This window comes from Trematomus bernacchii, unplaced genomic scaffold (assembly GCF_902827165.1).
Source record: "Trematomus bernacchii unplaced genomic scaffold, fTreBer1.1, whole genome shotgun sequence".
Lineage (NCBI taxonomy): Eukaryota > Metazoa > Chordata > Actinopteri > Perciformes > Nototheniidae > Trematomus > Trematomus bernacchii.
The window spans coordinates 43,883-63,850 of NW_022987791.1; the positions used below are offsets into that span (position 1 = coordinate 43,883).

The 19,968-nt window shown below is 42.8% G+C and overlaps 1 protein-coding gene across 1 annotated transcript; it reads left to right on the forward strand.

Annotated features, from left to right (window-relative positions):
- Positions 1-1,320: 1,320 nt before the first annotated feature.
- Positions 1,321-19,628, forward strand: LOC117497676 (protein NLRC3-like; the record flags this gene model as incomplete). The annotated part of the gene is made up of 12 exons (XM_034149679.1): positions 1,321-3,164; positions 3,700-3,864; positions 4,645-4,815; positions 5,716-5,999; positions 6,567-6,607; positions 6,698-6,778; positions 6,860-6,906; positions 7,298-7,515; positions 8,364-8,623; positions 18,001-18,129; positions 18,249-18,390; positions 18,794-19,628. Coding segments are annotated over 12 exons (3,897 nt in total), but the record flags the coding sequence as incomplete, so codon positions are not given.
- Positions 19,629-19,968: the final 340 nt, after the last annotated feature.

A 19,968-nucleotide genomic window follows, 5' to 3' on the forward strand; every position in this document is an offset into this window, starting at 1 on the left:
AAATAAAAAGCACTTATATACTAACAAAGCACTTACATACTAACAAAGCACTTACATACTAACAAAGCACTTATATACTAACAAAGCACTTATATACTAACAAAGGACTTAGATACTAACAAAGCACTTACATACTAACAAAGCACTTATATACTAACAAAGCACTTAGATACTAACAAAGCACTTATATACTAACAAAGCACTTATATACTAACAAAGGACTTAGATACTAACAAAGCACTTAGATACTAACAAAGCACTTATATACTAACAAAGGACTTAGATACTAACAAAGCACTTACATACTAACAAAGCACTTATATACTAACAAAGCACTTAGATACTAACAAAGCACTTATATACTAACAAAGCACTTAGATACTAACAAAGCACTTATATACTAACAAAGCACTTATATACTAACAAAGGACTTATATACTAACAAAGCACTTACATACTAACAAAGCACTTATATACTAACAAAGCACTTAGATACTAACAAAGCACTTATATACTAACAAAGCACTTATATACTAACAAAGGACTTATATACTAACAAAGCACTTACATACTAACAAAGCACTTATATACTAACAAAGCACTTAGATACTAACAAAGCACTTATATACTAACAAAGCACTTATCTAAAGCCTGTTGAGTTTCACTTGAAATGGTTTGGCTCTATGAAACCTGATGTACTTATATGATTCTTCAAGTTTGTATCGTCTTGGTCGAATGCACTTATTGTAAGTCGCTTTGGATAAAAGCGTCAGCTAAATGAAATGTAATGTAATAATAACGGCCGCCCAAGTATATTTCGCGACCTATTTAGGTTTTTTTTTTTTTTAACCGTCTGCGAGCACCACGCCATCTGTGATCGATGAACTAGTGGACAATGATCCCTCGCTCTACGCCTCCTGTACCTGTTCGCTCTGCCATCGTGTGAAGGGTCCGCTAATAAGCGACCAACAGAAAGGGAGACCTTACGAGAAAAAGAGAAGTCAAATGTTGTTGCACATCACTCATGCGCAACTGCGACGCAATTATGCGCTCTGCAGTAACCCCGCTGCGACGCTCCGGCAAACTAACAGTTCACGAGCGTGCTCCATTAGCAACCCCCCCCCTGCCCGTCGTGCACGGCTACCACCACAAGTATAATTCTGTGGGAAACACTGCTGTCTCCTGGTGTCTTCAGGCCTGAAAACAGGATTCTTCCTGTTGTGTTGTACATAATATAAGTTCATTTAAAACGTTTTTTTTATTCTCCTGTTTCCTTCTCTTTCAGCAGAACGTGGTCTGCAGGAGGTTTTAGATGAACATAGGCTCAGTCTGAGGAGGAGATGTGAACGTGTGACTGAAGGAACTGGTGAAAGTGAAACCCTCCTCAACAGGATCTTCACTGAGCTCTACATCACACAAGGCCAGAGTGAAGAGGTTAATACCCAACATGAGGTGTGGCAGCTGGAGACAGCTTCCAAGAAAGAGACCCTCCATTACTCTCCAATCAAGTGCCAGGACATCTTTAAAGCCTTACCTGACCAACAGAATCTCATCAGAACGGTCCTGACCAACGGAGTCGCTGGAGTTGGAAAAACCTTCTCAGTGCAGAAGTTCACTCTGGACTGGGCCGAGCGTTTGGAAAACCAAGATGTCAGTCTGGTGATCCCGCTCTCCTTCAGGGAGCTGAACCTGATCAAAGGTGAGCAGTACAGTCTTCTCAGGCTGCTCCATGTTTTCCATCCGACCTTACAGAAGGTCACAGCAGAGCAGCTGGCTGTCTGCAAAGTGCTGCTCATCTTTGACGGCCTGGATGAAAGCAGACTTTCTCTGGACTTCAGAAACAATGAGGTTGTGTCTGATGTCTCTCAGCAGTCCTCAGTCAACGTGCTGCTGACAAACCTCATCAGGGGGGAGCTGCTTCCCTCGGCTCTCGTCTGGATAACTTCCAGACCTGCAGCGGCCAATCAGATCCCTCCTGAGTGTGTGGACAGGGTAACAGAAGTACGAGGCTTCACTGACGCCCAGAAGGAGGAGTACTTCAGGAGGAGATGGAGTGATGAAGACCTGTCCAGCAGAATCATCTCTCACATCAAGAGCTCCAGGAGCCTCCACATCATGTGTCTGATCCCAGTCTTCTGCTGGATCACTGCTGCAGTTCTGGACCACATGTGGACTACAGACCAGAGAGGAGAGCTGCCCAAGACCCTCACTGACATGTACTCACACTTCCTGCTGGTCCAGACCAAGAGGAAGAAGCAGAAGTATGAAGAGGGACATGAGACGAGTCCACAGCAGCTGACGGAGGCTGACAGGGAGCTTCTACTGAAGCTGGGGAGGCTGGCGTTTGAACATCTGGAGAAAAGAAACATCATGTTCTACCAAGAAGACCTGGAGCGCTGTGGTCTTGGTGTCACCGAGGCCTTGGTGCACTCAGGAGTTTGTACACAGATTTTCAAAAGAGAGAGTGTGATATTCCAGAAAACAGTCTACTGCTTTGTTCATCTGAGCATTCAGGAGTTTCTGGCTGCAGTCTACATGTTGCACTGTTACACCAACAGAGACACAGCGGTACTGAAGGACTTCCTGAAGAGAGACTTGGACGATGGCAACAGTGATAGCAGTGATGATGATGATGATGATCACCCATCCCTGCAGAGTGACTATAACAACATGTTTAACAGTGATCAGGATTACCCATCCCTGGATGTCTTCCTAAAGAGTGCCATGATGAAATCCCTCAAAAGCAGAAATGGCCACCTGGACCTGTTTGTCCGCTTTCTCCACGGCCTCTCTCTGGAGTCCAACCAGAGACTCTTAGGAGGCCTGCTGGGTCGCACAGACAACAGACCAGAAATCATCCAGAGAGCCATCAGCAACCTGAAGAAGATGAGAAGTGATGAAGTCTCTGATGAAGACAGGAGCATCAACATATTCCACTGTCTGACAGAGATGAAGGACCACTCAGTACATCAGGAGATCACAGAGTTCCTGAAGTCAGAGAACAGATCAGAGAAGAGACTCTCTGTGACACACTGCTCAGCTCTGGCCTACATGCTGCAGATGTCAGAGGAGGTTCTGGATGAGTTGGACCTGGAGAAGTCCAAAACATCAGAGGAGAGACGACGGAGACTGATTCCAGCTGTGAGGAACTGCAGGAACGCTGTGTGAGTCCAGATGTGATTAGCTTTATAGATTAGTGTAGATAAGGATTTTAGTTTTTAAAATAAACACTATACAACTTGTTGCTGTTTCACATACTGTGTGAGCTAAATTGAATTAATACAATTATTCTAATAATTAAAAGATTGTACAGTTTTTTCTTCTCTTCATTTTCCTTGTCAAAATAATATGAAGGATGTTTTATCACAGCAACATGTGATCAGAACATACAGAATAACTTTACATATGTCATTGAATGCAGTAAAGTTATTATGAAATGATTGCAGTTTCTTTATCGTTAAATTAGACACAGAGCAATATGTGATTTATGTTGACTCTAGTCTTCTCTAGTCTAGAAGGTGGCTAGCAGAGAGGTGACAGACATGGGATCAGATCACACTCTACCAAATATTAAATAGACTAACATCCAGTGGTAATCAGATCATGAGATTCAACATGTTTTTCCTCAAATGCATGAAGTAAATATGTTGTTTCCTCTTTTTTTTATATAAACAAATTCTGTAATATGTGTTCTAACAGAATTCCTGCCAGTGGATTCTTAGACTGGGAAGTCGTGGCCTCAGCTCTGAAGTCCGACCCCTCCGATCTGAGAGAGCTGGTGGTGAAAGTAGAGCTGCAGGATTCAGAGGTGGAGCAGCTGAGTTCTGGACTAAAGAGTCCAAACTGTAGACTGAAGACTCTGAGGTCAGATCACTGGCTGTAGTTCATGTGGTTTTGTACTGTATTTATAATTGATATATTTATAATTCCATCATTTGCCTGAGTACAAAGATATTTGAATAAGTTCACATTTCTTTCTAAATTGCTGAATATTTGACAAGAATAACAGAAAGCAGAGAAAGTAAATGTGTGAGGGGACAGTGTGTGAGCTTCCACAGACTCTCACTGTGCTCCATGAGTCAGTGAAGATGCTGTCAGTACTGATGAGCTGTGAGGGAGATGAAGGAGGTTCTTCTGATGCATTATCAATGCATTTATAGTTATCTACTATTACATTTCTAAAAGTATCTTCATCATTTTTGACATTGGCATCTGAACCCTCTCCAGGTCTGAAAAGATGATGAGACTTTGAACTATCTCAAGCAGGACCATTGTTCTCTGAACTTACATGATGTGTTCTTTATTCAGACTCTGGTGCTGCTTCTTTGTAAACTCTGTGATCTTGAGTTGAATCAGTTTCTGTGGGTTTTGATTTGTCTGGCTGCACATCACGAGTTAGTGTAGAAGGAGCAGAGTTTATGATGTGAAGTCACCACTTTTTATTGAAGGTGAAGAACGTTGTCTTTCATATTAATGAGAGCTCTTTTCACTTTTTGGATCTTACTGTTTTTAACCTGTTGGGAGTGTCCACTTTATAAACGTCTACATTCTCTACTTCTCCAGCTATAATCAGATTATTAAACCTTTCATTATTTCAATCAGGAACATTGTTTTCTAAACTGACATCATGTGTTCTTTATTCAGTCTGGAGTACTGCAGCTTGTCAGAGATCAGCTGTTCTGCTCTGATCTCAGCTCTGAAGTACAACATCCATCTGAGAGATCTGGACCTGAGTTTCAACGCTCTGAAGGATTCAGGAGTGGAGCTGCTGAGAGATCTTCTGGAGAGCCCAGACTGCAGACTGGAGACTCTCAGGTCAGTAAGGGGTCGACTCAGTCTCTGCTGGTTCAGCAGGATTGTATTGAACACAGGGAGGTGGATGTGTTCCTCTCACTGGGGAATCTCTCCAGTTCCACCTTCCAGGCGTAGCCTAGCTTAGCACAACACATCAGTGATGTTACCATTTATCTGCAGTTTCTCCTTTTGTTCATCTCATGTTTCTTTTCTTGCGTTCTCCCAAGAACAATATAATGCAAGCTGACAATGCAAAGCCACATTTCAGTCAGGAGCAACTTGTTAACAGACACATCCTACTCTGCATAATTCACTCTGATCCTTTAAACACCTGGAATTCATCTTTTATTCTCCGTCATGTTTTTAAATAAATGACATTATAAACACATGAATACAATAATTACATATTTCTATTAAAACTTTCAAACACTAACAAATATGTTCAGTTGTTGCTGTTTCTAACATGTTTCTGAAGCTGCATGATGCTCAAACTGACTGAATAGTTTAAACTGAAGATGCTGTGATCTATGTCTCCACTATTCCTGAAATAAATATTCTCTATTTATTTTGATCACATTTCTTCTAAATTCATCCTGACTTCTTTGTAAACTCTGTGATCTTGAGTTGAATCAGTTTCTGTGGGTTTTGATTTGTCTGGCTGCACATCACGAGTTAGTCTAGAAGGAGCAGAGTTTATGATGTGAAGTCACCACTTTTTATTGAAGGTGAAGAACGTTGTCTTTCATATTAATGAGAGCTCTTTTCACTTTTTGGATCTTACTGTTTTTAACCTGTCGGGAGTGTCCACTTTATAAACGTCTACATTCTCTACTTCTCCAGCTATAATCAGATTATTAAACCTTTCATTATTTCAATCAGGAACATTGTTTTCTAAACTTACATCATGTGTTCTTTATTCAGTCTGATTCAATGCAGTTTGTCAGAGATCAGCTGGTCTGCTCTGGCCTCAGCTCTGAAGTCCAACATCCATCTGAGAGATCTGGACCTGGGTTACTACGTTCTGCAGGATTCAGGAGAGAAGCTGCTGAGAGATCTTCTGGAGAGCCCAGACTGCAGACTGGAGACTCTCAGGTCAGTAAGGGGTCGACTCAGTCTCTGCTGGTTCAGCAGGATTGTATTGAACACAGGGAGGTGGATGTGTTCCTCTCACTGGGGAATCTCTCCAGTTCCACCTTCCAGGCGTAGCCTAGCTTAGCACAACACATCAGTGATGTTACCATTTATCTGCAGTTTCTCCTTTTGTTCATCTCATGTTTCTTTTCTTGCGTTCTCCCAAGAACAATATAATGCAAGCTGACAATGCAAAGCCACATTTCAGTCAGGAGCAACTTCTTAACAGACACATCCTACTCTGCATAATTCACTCTGATCCTTTAAACACCTGAGTTGAAACTCGACGCTAAAGGGCCCCCCCTTGTGTTGGAAAGTGACGACAGGGACCCTGACACAACGTCAACATAGGCCGAGTTGTGAGTGAGAATGTGTTGTTCAGTCAGCTGCAACTCATTAACAGACACATTTTACAGTTAAAAAGTTAGTCTGTTTGTTTTTTCTATGAAGTTGTTTTGTTCCTGGACTAATGTCTAGTTAACTCTGTAATGCAGCTGAGAGCTGTGGCAGGCAGTCGTAGTGTTTGCAGAGAGGATATGATGGGATGTGAAGCATTGGATCAGGACTCTGAAGCTGACTCAAAGAACAAACACTTATTTTAAACTGGATCTCAAACTGTTGGATTGTGTTCATCCCTACAGGATCGGACATGAGACGATCAGATCCACGATCCAGAAGACCTGTGAGTACTGAAACCATGTCCTCCATTCATCAAGATATTGTACAATAAATCTGATCTTAAAAGGTATTTATAGTACAATAATTATTATTATTGTTTTATTATTATTTTTCTCACCTCTTCTCTCCATCAGGTGACTCCGATGTGGAACAGGAAGTGAAGACAGACACAAAGGTGAGAGAGGAGCAGCTGCACAGAGTTGAAGCTAGAACTTAACTTGATTTCTAATATAATAAATAACTTTGTTTGTTCCAGGCTCCTGAATCCTTCTCACCTGAACACACACCTGAGTCTTCATACAGGTAACCCTACAACATGACCAACTATTATTTTAAACACATTAAACACATATATGAATTTCATTGTGTTTGATGTCATGTCTTTCACCTTGAGGTTTTGCATCCAATCTCTTTCCAGCAGACATGAATAAAATAATGCCTCTGTGTGTAGGATTGTTTTCTTGTACCAGTCTAGATCCTCGCTGGACTAGACATTTTGTTAATTTAATGAAAGTGTACACACACATCCTGATGCATGTGGACACATCTTCAGTGATGTTCCTGTAACCATCAGGTGTTTCAGATCTTTCAACAAACCCTCCTCCAGGTCAGATCCAGCTGGATGAAAACCTGTCAGTCAGAACACAGGCCAGTGAAGGCTTGTTGTAGTAACTTGTCTCTTGTGTGTCTACAGGTTCAGGTGTCCTGGTCCAGGTGAGTTCCAGTGTGCTTCGACTGGCCTGGTGTTCGTCATGGCTCAGGAGGCGGAGCTTCTGTACAGGACGGTCCCTTGGGATGAGAGTCTCCTCCAATCAGCTGGCAAGCAGGCAGCAGGGCCGCTGTTCGACGTGAAGAGTTCTGTTGAAGCTGCCGTCTGCCGGCTCCACCTGCCGCACAGTGAGACAGAGGATGGTAAAGACATCTAGTGTTAACAAATACACTTATATAATGTTTAGCACCTTATGATATCCACTACCGTTCAGAAGTTATGAAGCAGCTTTATTAAACTAGTTTAACAAAGATAAGATAATTCAGACACGAAATCTGTTCTTTACATTCAAAATACTCGTGTCCCCAAAAGAAGAAGAATGAAATCATTAAAACATCCATTTAGTCGATGTGTTTCATGACATCATTATTGAAGCAGACGATGCAATGCAGCTCTAAATACTGAGTTGGAGTGTCTTTGGGCCTCTGCAGTCTCCTCACTGTATATTAAAGACATGTAAACTGTGACCTGTCAGTCCACAGCATGTTTAGCTGCTAACAGTGCTAACTCAACGCTAACTCACTCTAAGCTAGCAGTTTGATTAATTATTACTTTGTTATCCATCTGTTGCTCTTTCTGCTCTCTACATTGTCAGTCTGGCTGAAGCATGTACAAAACAAAACAACAGTCAACAACATTTATAAGTTAGACTTTCTACGCCCTGAAAGCTTTAGAAAACTCTTCACACGTCTAGAGAATCACTCAGACATGAGACCGGACTCAGTCCAGCTGTTCTGGCTGCAGATTACAAACATCTCAGCAGTCTTTAAATTAGAAGATAATTACGCATGCTCACCTCCAGAAAGATCACAGGGGGGCGGAACAATAATTAAACATTACAAATAAAAGGTGAAGGATATAAACTGGTACATCCTAGCGAGGCTCCAAAGTAAATGACATCAGATGAACATTAGCTCTGAACTAGTGTCATTGAATATGATGAAGCTGTTTCAGCAGCAATGCAACAGATGACCAGCTCTTTGCTCCACAGCGCTGCTCCTGGACGGCCTGTTGTCTGTCGTCCACATCACTGATGAAGGCCTGAGCATCTTGGAGCCGCTGGAGGTCACACGCACTCACGTGGTGGTGAAAGTGCCTCACCTCTCTCTCCTCGGCATTATCTTCGATCCATTGAAAAGGCTTCTAGGGTGGCCGATAAATGGCCAAATTCTGGTGTTCCTACGACCCCCGGACAGAGTGGACCAAATACTGGATGTACATCTTCTGCAGAACAACGTCCTTGTGGAGGAGGTAATGTGCTCACCATCAGACTAAACACTGGTTTTAAACCTGTTTCCACACACACTGCTCCTCTTCGCAAACGTTCTCGTGCTGGGAGAAGATTAAGATCTGAACTGAATCTTTTGCGTATATTGCTTGTGCAGATTTAATAATCAGTTCTTCATTATTAACATGGAGTGCCACACTCTACTTTGGTTATCAAACTCGAAGTTTACCTCAATACTTTAAAATACGTTAAAAAAGACATTAAGAAGTAGAGGCCCCCTACTGAGAGAGATAATATGACAGCAGTTGATAAAGCCAGTTGAGTAGCACTTGAAATGTGTTGGCTCTATGAAACCTGATGTACTTATATGATTCTGTTTTCTTCTAGTTTGTATCTTCTTGGTCGAATGCACTTATTGTAAGTCGCTTGGGATAAAAGCCTCAGCTAAATGTAATCTAATGTAATAGCACGATAGTTTAATTCTTTTAAAGTCTTTAAGCACGTTTTCTCTGCGGTCAGCACCAACTCTAGGTGGATGGACTACTAGTTACTTTAATACTAACTAGAAAATGCATTTCCTGCTGAAAATGCGTGTGAATGCTGTAAGCTGCACACATTTGTTGTTGAATTGCAGAAAAATCTGAATATGTTATTAGTTGAATGGTGACTAGCTGCTTTTCGCTACAAAAACCAAGTAAGTGTTATAACTCAAATGCATTGCACTGACTTTGTTGAAAACTTAACAGTGACATTTTAAACTGGAAGAGTAGGAAAAATAGTGATGAAGCTTAATAAACAAGAAAATGTATAGCCTAAATGTCCTGAAATAGCTGAATAATGTTGTAGTTGAATGGTTTTTGTAGCTGAAAGTAGGCTGAAGGAGTTAGATATGAAATGCACGTAGTAGTATACTATAAGTAAAAGTAGTAGTAGTAGTAATAGCTGTACTAGTAGTAGCAGCTGTAGTATAAGTAGCTGTAAAAGGAGTAGTAGTTGTATTAATAGTAGTGGTGTTAGTAGTATAAGTAGTAGTAGTATAAGTAGTAGTAGTAGTAGTAGTAGTAGTAGTAGTAGTAGTAGTGTTCTATCAGGGGGTCACAGGTTCAAACCCCACTGCAGTCAGCATGTCGTTGTGTCCCTGAGACACTTCACCCCAAATTGCTCCTGTGGGGATTGTCCACAGTATTGAGTATGTTAGTCACTTTGGATAAAAGCGTCTAACAAGTAACATGTAATGTAATGTCATGTTAGTAGTAGTTGTATGCGTAGTAGTGGTAGTAGTGGTGGTAGTAGTAGTAGTAGTAGTAGTAGTAGTAGTAGTTTTATGAGTAGTAGTGGTGGTAGTATAAGTAGTTGTAGTAGTAGTATTAGTAGTAGTATAAGTAGTAGTAGCAGTGGTAGTAGTTGTGGTAGTAGTAGTAGTAGTAGTAGTAGTATTAGTAGTAGTTGTATGAGCAGTAGTAGCAGTGGTAGTAGTTGTGTTAGTAGTAGTAGTAGCAGTGGTAGTAGCAGTGGCAGTAGTTGTGGTAGTAGTAGTAGTAGTAGTATTAGTAGTAGTATAATTAAGCAATAGCTCACGACAGGCCGTGGTATATGGCCATTATATCACAGTTAAGGGGCGTGGTTCGGCCCGACGCGAATGTTGCTACTGAAATCTTTTGAAATTATTTGAATAGAGTTTATATTTTGGGATTGAGAGCAGTTTTACAATATGTTAAAGACCCTCTAGCCCTGAGAGTCTGTCCCATATGCCCCCAGAAAATGACACCAGTAATGACAAACAGATGAGAATGCTGCGTGGGGTCTGGGTGCCGTGTTGGTGGGACGTTGCGGGGCTCGCTGCTCCGCCCTTTAAGGCTTGAGGAGCGGACAGTGTGAGCTGGATTACTGGTGTTGTTTCCTGGTTGCTGCGTGGGGCCTGAGCTCCACGGAGCACCGCGGAGCTCAGGCTGAGTGAGTGAGTGAGTGTGCAGAGCTTGGTCTATATCCAGCATCCAGGGAAACACAGCGGGAAATCCACCTCACACTGTCCGCTCCGGGACATGCTCGGGAGTCCCGCCCTGGCAGAGGGTGTGCCTATTGTTCTATAGCTGTGTGCCAATTGGTCCATTTGGACTTAGTGACGTCAATAGGCCCCGGAAGAAAAACATGGAAAAAGAAACATCTACAACGAGGTGTTCTGGGGCAGCACCAAGCCCCCAGGGTGTGCGCCGGACTCAGAGGCAAAAATGTGTTGTGTCCAAACGGCGGTACTACAATTTCCGTATCAGTCCGTGATATCACTGGGCCCAGAAAGACTTTTCCCCATTGACTAACATGGGGAAAGAAACGTCTGTAAATCAGCGGATAATCTTTTTTAAACTAAATAAACTACCCAGTATGAACTATCTTATAGCCCTTATTAGAATCTTTCGGTCCTTAAAGTTGTAAAATGCACTAAAAGCTGAATCTAGAGGTATTTTTTCTCTCTCCATTCATTCTAGCTAGCCGAGAGTGGGAGCTCAGGAGGCGGGGCTTAATGACATGAGGCGGGGCTTAAGGGGCGCATGCTCTGTGAGCTACATACGGGTTCTTCTGCTCTGACAGCCAGGCATGACGGGTAATCTGTGACGTTTCGTCTCTCAAAAGTTGGGCCATTTTACCTTCATGCGCCAATGAGCAGCTCTGATAGGAAAGAACGAGACCCCGCCTCCCACGCTCTATCCAGTTCTTACCCTGGGATCAGGATGTAGAGAGTCAGGATGTAGAGAGAGTCAGGATGTAGAGAGTCAGGACGATGAGAGTCAGGACGTAGAGAGTCAGGACGTAGAGAGTCAGGATGATGACAGTCAGGATGTAGAGAGTCAGGACGATGAGAGTCAGGACGTAGAGAGTCAGGACGACGATGAGAGTCAGGATGTAGAGAGTCAGGATGATGAGAGTCAGGACGTAGAGAGTCAGGACGTAGAGAGTCAGGACGATGACAGTCAGGATGTAGAGAGTCAGGACGATGAGAGTCAGGACGTAGAGAGTCAGGACGACGATGAGAGTCAGGATGTAGAGAGTCAGGATGATGAGAGTCAGGATGATGAGAGTCAGGATGTAGAGAGTCAGGACGATGAGAGTCAGGACGTAGAGAGTCAGGATGATGAGAGTCAGGATGTAGAGAGTCAGGATGTAGAGAGTCAGGATGTAGAGATGTAGAGAGTCAGGACGTAGAGAGTCAGGATGATGAGAGTCAGGATGTAGAGAGTCAGGACGTAGAGAGTCAGGACGTAGAGAGTCAGGACGATGAGAGTCAGGATGTAGAGAGTCAGGACGTAGAGAGTCAGGACGTAGAGAGTCAGGACGATGACAGTCAGGATGTAGAGAGTCAGGACGATGAGAGTCAGGACGTAGAGAGTCAGGACGACGATGAGAGTCAGGATGATGAGAGTCAGGACGTAGAGAGTCAGGACGTAGAGAGTCAGGACGATGACAGTCAGGATGTAGAGAGTCAGGACGATGAGAGTCAGGACGTAGAGAGTCAGGACGATGACAGTCAGGATGTAGAGAGTCAGGACGATGACAGTCAGGATGTAGAGAGTCAGGATGTAGAGAGTCAGGATGTAGAGAGTCAGGATGTAGAGAGTCAGGATGTAGAGAGTCAGGATGTAGAGAGTCAGGACGTAGAGAGTCAGGACGATGACAGTCAGGATGTAGAGAGTCAGGACGATGACAGTCAGGATGTAGAGAGTCAGGACGTAGAGAGTCAGGACGTAGAGAGTCAGGACGTAGAGAGTCAGGATGATGACAGTCAGGATGTAGAGAGTCAGGATGTAGAGAGTCAGGACGTAGAGAGTCAGGACGACGATGAGAGTCAGGATGTAGAGAGTCAGGACGTAGAGAGTCAGGACGACGATGAGAGTCAGGATGTAGAGAGTCAGGATGATGAGAGTCAGGATGTAGAGAGTCAGGACGATGAGAGTCAGGACGTAGAGAGTCAGGATGTAGAGAGTCAGGATGTAGAGATGTAGAGAGTCAGGATGATGAGAGTCAGGACGTAGAGAGTCAGGATGATGAGAGTCAGGATGTAGAGAGTCAGGACGTAGAGAGTCAGGACGTAGAGAGTCAGGACGATGAGAGTCAGGATGTAGAGAGTCAGGACGTAGAGAGTCAGGACGTAGAGAGTCAGGACGATGACAGTCAGGATGTAGAGAGTCAGGACGATGAGAGTCAGGACGTAGAGAGTCAGGACGACGATGAGAGTCAGGATGATGAGAGTCAGGACGTAGAGAGTCAGGACGTAGAGAGTCAGGACGATGAGAGTCAGGATGAGAGTCAGGATGATGAGAGTCAGGATGTAGAGAGTCAGGACGATGAGAGTCAGGATGAGAGTCAGGACGATGAGAGTCAGGATGAGAGTCAGGATGAGAGTCAGGATGTAGAGAGTCAGGATGTAGAGAGTCAGGATGATGAGAGTCAGGATGTAGAGAGTCAGGATGTAGAGAGTCAGGATGATGAGAGTCAGGATGTAGAGAGTCAGGATGTAGAGAGTCAGGACGATGAGAGTCAGGATGATGAGAGTCAGGATGATGAGAGTCAGGACATTGAGAGTCAGTATGTAGAGAGTCAGTATGTAGAGAGTCAGGACGATGAGAGTCAGGATGATGAGAGTCAGGATGTAGAGAGTCAGGATGTAGAGAGTCAGGATGATGAGAGTCAGGAGTCAGGATGTAGAGAGTCAGGATGTAGAGAGTCAGGAGTCAGGATGTAGAGAGTCAGGATGTAGAGAGTCAGGATGATGAGAGTCAGGATGGAGAGAGTCAGGACGTAGAGAGTCAGGATGATGAGAGTCAGGACGTAGAGAGTCAAGACGTAGAGAGTCAGGACGTAGAGAGTCAGGATGTAGAGTCAGAGTCTGGTTGCTAACAAACGCCATTGTAAAACATAGACACTGATGTTCTGCTGTAACGGTGGTGGACTCATCAGAACAGAGTGGGTGAGCTGACCAATCAGAGCACAGTGGGCTCATAGGGAGGGGGGGGGGCAGGAGCTCCAACAAGCCGTTTAGGACAGAGAGTGAATACACATACTATACAGAGATGCTGTATGAGAAACCAATGTGAGTTTGGAACATTGAACAATTTAAATCTATTCTAGTAGACCTCAACAATGGAATTATGATCAGTAGAAATGGTCATGCCATGGGACCTTTAATGGCGAGTACGGCAAATAAGAGTTGTAACAAGTAGTAGCGCTGAGCAAATTGAGAACACGACGACACACTTATAAAAAAAAAACACACTTTATAAAGTCAGGCAACACAAACCAGGCTTCGTGTGATTCTGTTTATTTGTACCTTACTTTGACCATCCGTTCGCTGTCATTGATCATTGTGGAGAGCAGGCAGACGTGTTGTTTTGTATTATAGCAGCTATCGGATGGAATCAATACATGGACTGCACAAGTTGTCATGTCCGACTATCACAAGTAGAATCATAATGAAAAATACGCCGGTAAAATGTGCCTGTAGAAAACGGCTTATGCCACAAGTTAAAGCAACAAGCAACAAGTAGCCTAGTCAATATAGTCAGTTTAGCTTTGGTTGCTATGCTAACATCACCCATTTTATACCAGAGAAACTTTCATAACAACGTTGTGATGCCAAACAGCGTCAATTCAGACTGACACACATTCACTTATTATGTCACGATGCAGCAGCGGCAGCACCAGTCGGGCTCTGAGTGGTGGAAACACTAAAGAGAAGAACCAGTTAAGCACCAGAAAAAGAACGGATCTTGAACCGGAACCGTTTTGGTGGAAAAGGGGCAAGAGACAACCATTATAAAATGTACCAAAACCTAAACAGTAAAAAACTGTAGAAGATATAAAAAATCTGAATACAAGTTCAATAGCTGAACGTCTTGTGTCTGTTTTAAAGTTGGAATGAAAGTATGTGGAAGGAGTAGCCTTTGGTGCACGTCGTACAGATGGAGCATCTTATTTCAGACAGTTTGAAACGCGAGGGTCGTGATTGCCTCGTGCACGGCCCGTGATCGGCCCGTGATCGGCCCGTGATCGGTTCGTGATGAAGAGCCGGCCCCCAGTCTGACTTGATACCGCCCCCGTGATAAATAAATGTAATTATTGTGAAGCCAGCTGCAATGGATCATTGATCCACCAGGGGGTGCAGTGGGGTTCCACACTGGAGCTCATGTGAAATCAACTTCGATACAGTAAGCTGGATGTACAGTATGTCTGGTACTAATGTATAGCGGATCTTTGTTAAGATCCATGTCACGGATAGGATCATAATCTGTGCTAAATAAGACATGTAATCATTTACAAAACATCACCATGTTGTTATTTAACAAAATAATGTTGTTTAGTCGAAAAAAACGAATGAGAGGAAATGCAGCCGGCTCTCCCGATTTTTAATCCTAATTTAATCATCATCTTCACCACGATCATTGATGTTTATGTTCGCCGAATTTACATGAAATCACTGACAAATATGAATATTCTGTATTCAACTTCATTAAAACGATCAGGACCCTGGGTGTTATTTTTTCCCCACAATGAGAAATAGTCAGAAAAGCAGAAAAAGAACACTTTTATTGGGTTCTTTTATTTGGGGTTAAGTATAGGTGAATTGCACTAATGTGGGAAAGATCGTGATGTCTCCTCCGATCTGCTTTATGATCTTCGTTCTCCCGCTGTGCAGATTGGGGGACCGCCGTCCTCTGTATTCAATGTTCGACATCGCGTGAAACAGAGGATTTCGACATTCTGTATTCCTTGCTTACTTCCTTAAACCTTTTCTCCTCCTTATCTCTTTCATGACTTTTTAGTTAATGCTTTATAACAGCTGTAATAGTTCGTTTAGAAATCCTAGAAACACTTTTACGGCAGCTCTCATTTACGGTAACTCCTTCTGACGTCATAGCTACCCACGTATAATATATAAACAAAGTCTTGGCTTTCAGAATATGAAACTTTTATTTCCAAAATCACACGATAAATACATTTGTGAAGCTTGTAAAGGGAAGATGACAGGCACCTCACTCGCAATCTGCTCCTCCGCAGCGCCGCCCCCCTCCCTCCGGCTGAAATTATGAATGTACAGTAAGGCATATAGTAATCATAGATAACACGGCAGGGTCCGTTACAGTTTGTTTTCATCTGATTTCAAATAAACAAAGTCTTGGCTTTCAGAATATTAAACTTGTTTCGGCAAATTTAGATGATAAATACAACTATGAAGCTTGTAACGGCATAATTACTTAAGCGGAGAACGGAGTAATTTAACGTTACAGCAGGCATAACAACAGCCGGTGTTTATTTTATTATTATATATAGTCGTTATTCATTTGTTTTAAAGCTCAATAAGGAAGATTTAAACTTTCACACACGTTGACCGGTGAAAAACTCTGCCCGGTTCCCTCGGTCCCCACCACGTTGAATAAACAGAAGGCTGCTTTTGTGGAGGAAGTTACAGCGCTACGTACAGGCTCGGCATATGTACTGCAGCTTTTTCCAGCGGTATCCATAAATCTCTTAATTTTGACCTCAAAGTGCACCAGATTCAATATAAAGAAAAACATCTTCTGTTGTAACAACAATAACATTATAAATAGTAACATAGCTGAACATGGTATTGCACATTTAGCTTTCAGTGTTACTGACCTGAGATGTTTTTATTACATGAATTAAGGTGACTGAGGCTTTTTAACATAGACTTTTCAGTGTCCCACATACCCACATACCGTTCACCACCATTCGCTTACGGCCGACAACACCCACCCCCCCCACCCGGTTGACAATTCACGAGCGTCTAACTCTCTCCCCCCCCCCCCCCCGTCGCACCTTCTAACAGAGCCCCCCCACATATCAAATCCCAATTTAACCCCTGGCCTCTGGAGCAGAAATTAAAGAGTTTTAAAAATGTTTACGTTTTGGTAAGTTTTTAGGGAAATGTTGTAATATTGCAACGTTGGCCTTAGGTGGGAGCAGAATTTCTGTATTTCTACTCACATTGTCTGAATAAATATATTGAACAACTAAGGGTTAATTTGCAGGATTGATTGCTTACTTAGCCCTATATCAGTATATAGCATGAATAATAATCACACATCACTCATATTTGTTATGAATAATCATTTATCATTTATTAAATAGTAAGTCGCTTTGGATAAAAGCGTCAGCTAAATGCAATTTATGAAAGCCTCACTCAGGATTTTTTTACCAAGTGTTTTTATTGCTCTTGGGGCATTAAAAACAAGATTTTAATTTTAGTTTTTTATATAATATCTGCATTTTCTCTTGTGAAAAACTAAGTTTGGCCATAGTTATTTAATATATAAAGACTATATATTATTGAATTACAAGATTAGATATACTTCATTTGATCTAAAATATTGATGTGTTCAAATGCTCTTCTAAACAAAACTGAAAGTCCATGAAAAGTTGTCTTCCTGTTTTTGTGAAGGAAGCGCCATCTCCTGGTTAAATCCTGAAATTGAAAATCTGGCAACGCCCTCTTGGAAAATAGTGGGAGGGCTTAACATTCCCAGATACTGGTCTTTGGCAGGTAACTGGCAGGTAGTAGGCAGGAAGCAGTAAGCTGGAGTCTGAAATAAGCTGCTCCATCTGTAGTTTAAAGAGGATTTGAAGGTTCCTCCCATTGAGTTACAAAAAATAGTTTATAAAGATGAATATTTCAAAAAAGTATACAACGTTTTGAAGTAATTTAAAGTTTTCCATCATGTTCTGAAAAGGCTGAATATTTTTGATATTTGGTTTCTGTAGCTGAAAGTATGCTGAAGTTATTGAGAGCTAAAATATAGAATAGAAGAATAAAGAAAAGGAATTAACTATTTGCTAATTTCCACCAGGCAAGACGTCTCGATGACGGGGAGTATTTGTTTAGATCAGTGGAGCAAAAAATCCTTAAACCGTGGGTTTTGTGCCGTTAAGGTTCGTTGTGGCTTTACAACATCCTTTGCTTGTCTTCAGGTCAGAGCCGGACATTAAGTATTAAAACTGGGGAGTTTTGTCCTTGATCTTCCATTAGACATCATAGTGATGTTAGCCATGGCTAGCCAACCCTCTGGTAGTTTTTAGGGATTAGAGCCGGCATCTTGTGTGATCGCATACAGGAATTGGTCATGTGATTAATATGCATTCATTCTTTTAACGCGTCAAGGTTTCCAGATTAATCGCGAGTTTTGACACGTTAATCTTGACAACCCTAATAAATATATAGAGAATGTGTTGGAGTGGAATTTCATCAAAAAGTATCTAACCTATACACTTTAATTTATCTACACACAATATGTCCACATACTGTTATTCTTAATTGATTGTAATTCTTATATCTCTGTAGAGCAGGTCTGTCAACATGTTGTTTTAAATTGATCAAAATGTCCTGTTACTGAAGGTTGCTGAAAAACAAGAAGGTGCTGTGAACATCAGACTCTCCTCCAACTGTGAGCTGCACATTCATCACAGATACAGTGTGCACTGTGAACCTGAGGACTGTGATATGGTGTATATCACACACCCTGAGGTGAGTCACTGATACTCTTCTAAAGAAACACAATGATCATTTACACACATTTATCTGCATGTGGATCCACAATCAGGAAAGATCCAGATCAACATTTAACTTCTTCTTCTGGTTTTCAGAGTAAAAAATTTGAATCCAGGTTTGGACCAAACTACCATCCGACATTTCTAGTTTACCTGACGACGAGCACAGAGAAAGTGGTGTTGAAGGTCAAGGACCAAGGTGGAAAAGTCGTCTGGTATTGTCCCGTATCACTGGAAGGTAAAGACTCCACCTGAGCTCAGACCCAGTGATAGACTGGATAACTCTAAAGCTCCATCTCACAGCCTTCTCTATTAAGGCTCCATGGCAGCGCATCATTACGACATTAAACACACAACCTGTAATATTCCTAAACTATAGTAAAAACTAGTGTTGTGTGGTGGTGAAACAGCGTGGCATCATGGGAGTTGTAGTCTTCATCTTCTAATGGTTAATTGGATACGCCGCCATTACAGGAGACCGTGATGAACGTACTGTTACCTTTAAAATTACACATCTCTCTGAACCATTTGGGATAATGTACGTACACAACTCAACAAAACATGAATAACATAGGTGTAGGAGATTTTATACATTTTAACCTGTTAAGCCCTGAGCCCATTTTCCCCTGTTTATCTACCAGGTCCAAGGCGGCAATTACCCCAGAGAAATGTCCCAGCAGAGAGCAGAGTCCCAGCAGACAGCAGCGTCCCAGCAGACAGCAGCGTCCCAGCAGAGAGCAGCGTCCCAACAGAGAGCAGAGTCCCAGCAGAGAGCAGAGTCCCAGCAGAGAGCAGAGTCCCAGCAGAGAGCAGAGTCCCAGCAGAGAGCAGAGTCCCAGCAGAGAGCAGCGTCCCAGCAGAGAGCAGAGTCCCAGCAGAGAGCAGAGTCCCAGCAGACCAGAGGCTGCGCTCAGTTCGGACAGAGTTCAAAGAAAGAGTGTCTCCACCTGTCCTGAAGGACCTTCTGGATAAACTCCTTGAGTCTGGAGTTATCAGTGAATCTGAAATGGAGTCGGCCAGAACCAAATCCCGAAATGACGGCGCACTTGAGGTGCTGGACGTGGTGCGAAAAAAAGGAGCTGCAGCCAGCAGGGTTCTGATCAACGCTCTCCGTGAGCTGGACCTGTATCTTTACAGAGAGCTCAACTTGAGCTGAGGCAAAACCTTGTGGAGTGTGTGTGTGACAGTTGAAGTCTAGTCCTCTGTTTTGTTACCTGTACATTTTCCCCCTTGTCCTTGAAGGTAACACAGATTCTGAGCGAAGGCCACTTTCCTTCTCTCTTTTCTCCTGGACTCCCTCCTGAGAGCAAGTACATGTTTGGTCTTGGTCTTAAGTTGTTTATGTTTGCACCACAATACACCAGAGCTAATCCCTCTGTGGCCGTATCTCATTTCTGAGATTCCCCCTCCTCGACTCCTCGGTCCTCCGGTAGTGACCCGGAAATGAATTTCAGCGCGCCATGTTGAAGGACATCTAATTTCTCTAAATGCACTTTGAGGACCGAGGATCGAGCGTCGAGGAGGCTCTCTGGAGGAGCTCTAACCGAGGATACACTGATGGGTCCTCCACGGCTCCTTCGTGGATGCATTTCCGGCAACAGAGATGTTTCAAAGAGTCGTGACGCACGGCCGGACTGATCTCAGCCAATCACAGCTCTGCATGCATCCCCTGGATATTATTTTATTAACTGCTTTCATCAGACGCGATGTTTACAGAGAGAACAGCTGTGAGGTCCGTGCAGAAAGCAGAGCAGTGTGTATAATATATATCACTCAGTATAACAGGCCTACTCTCTTTATTTGCTTTAGTTTAGTA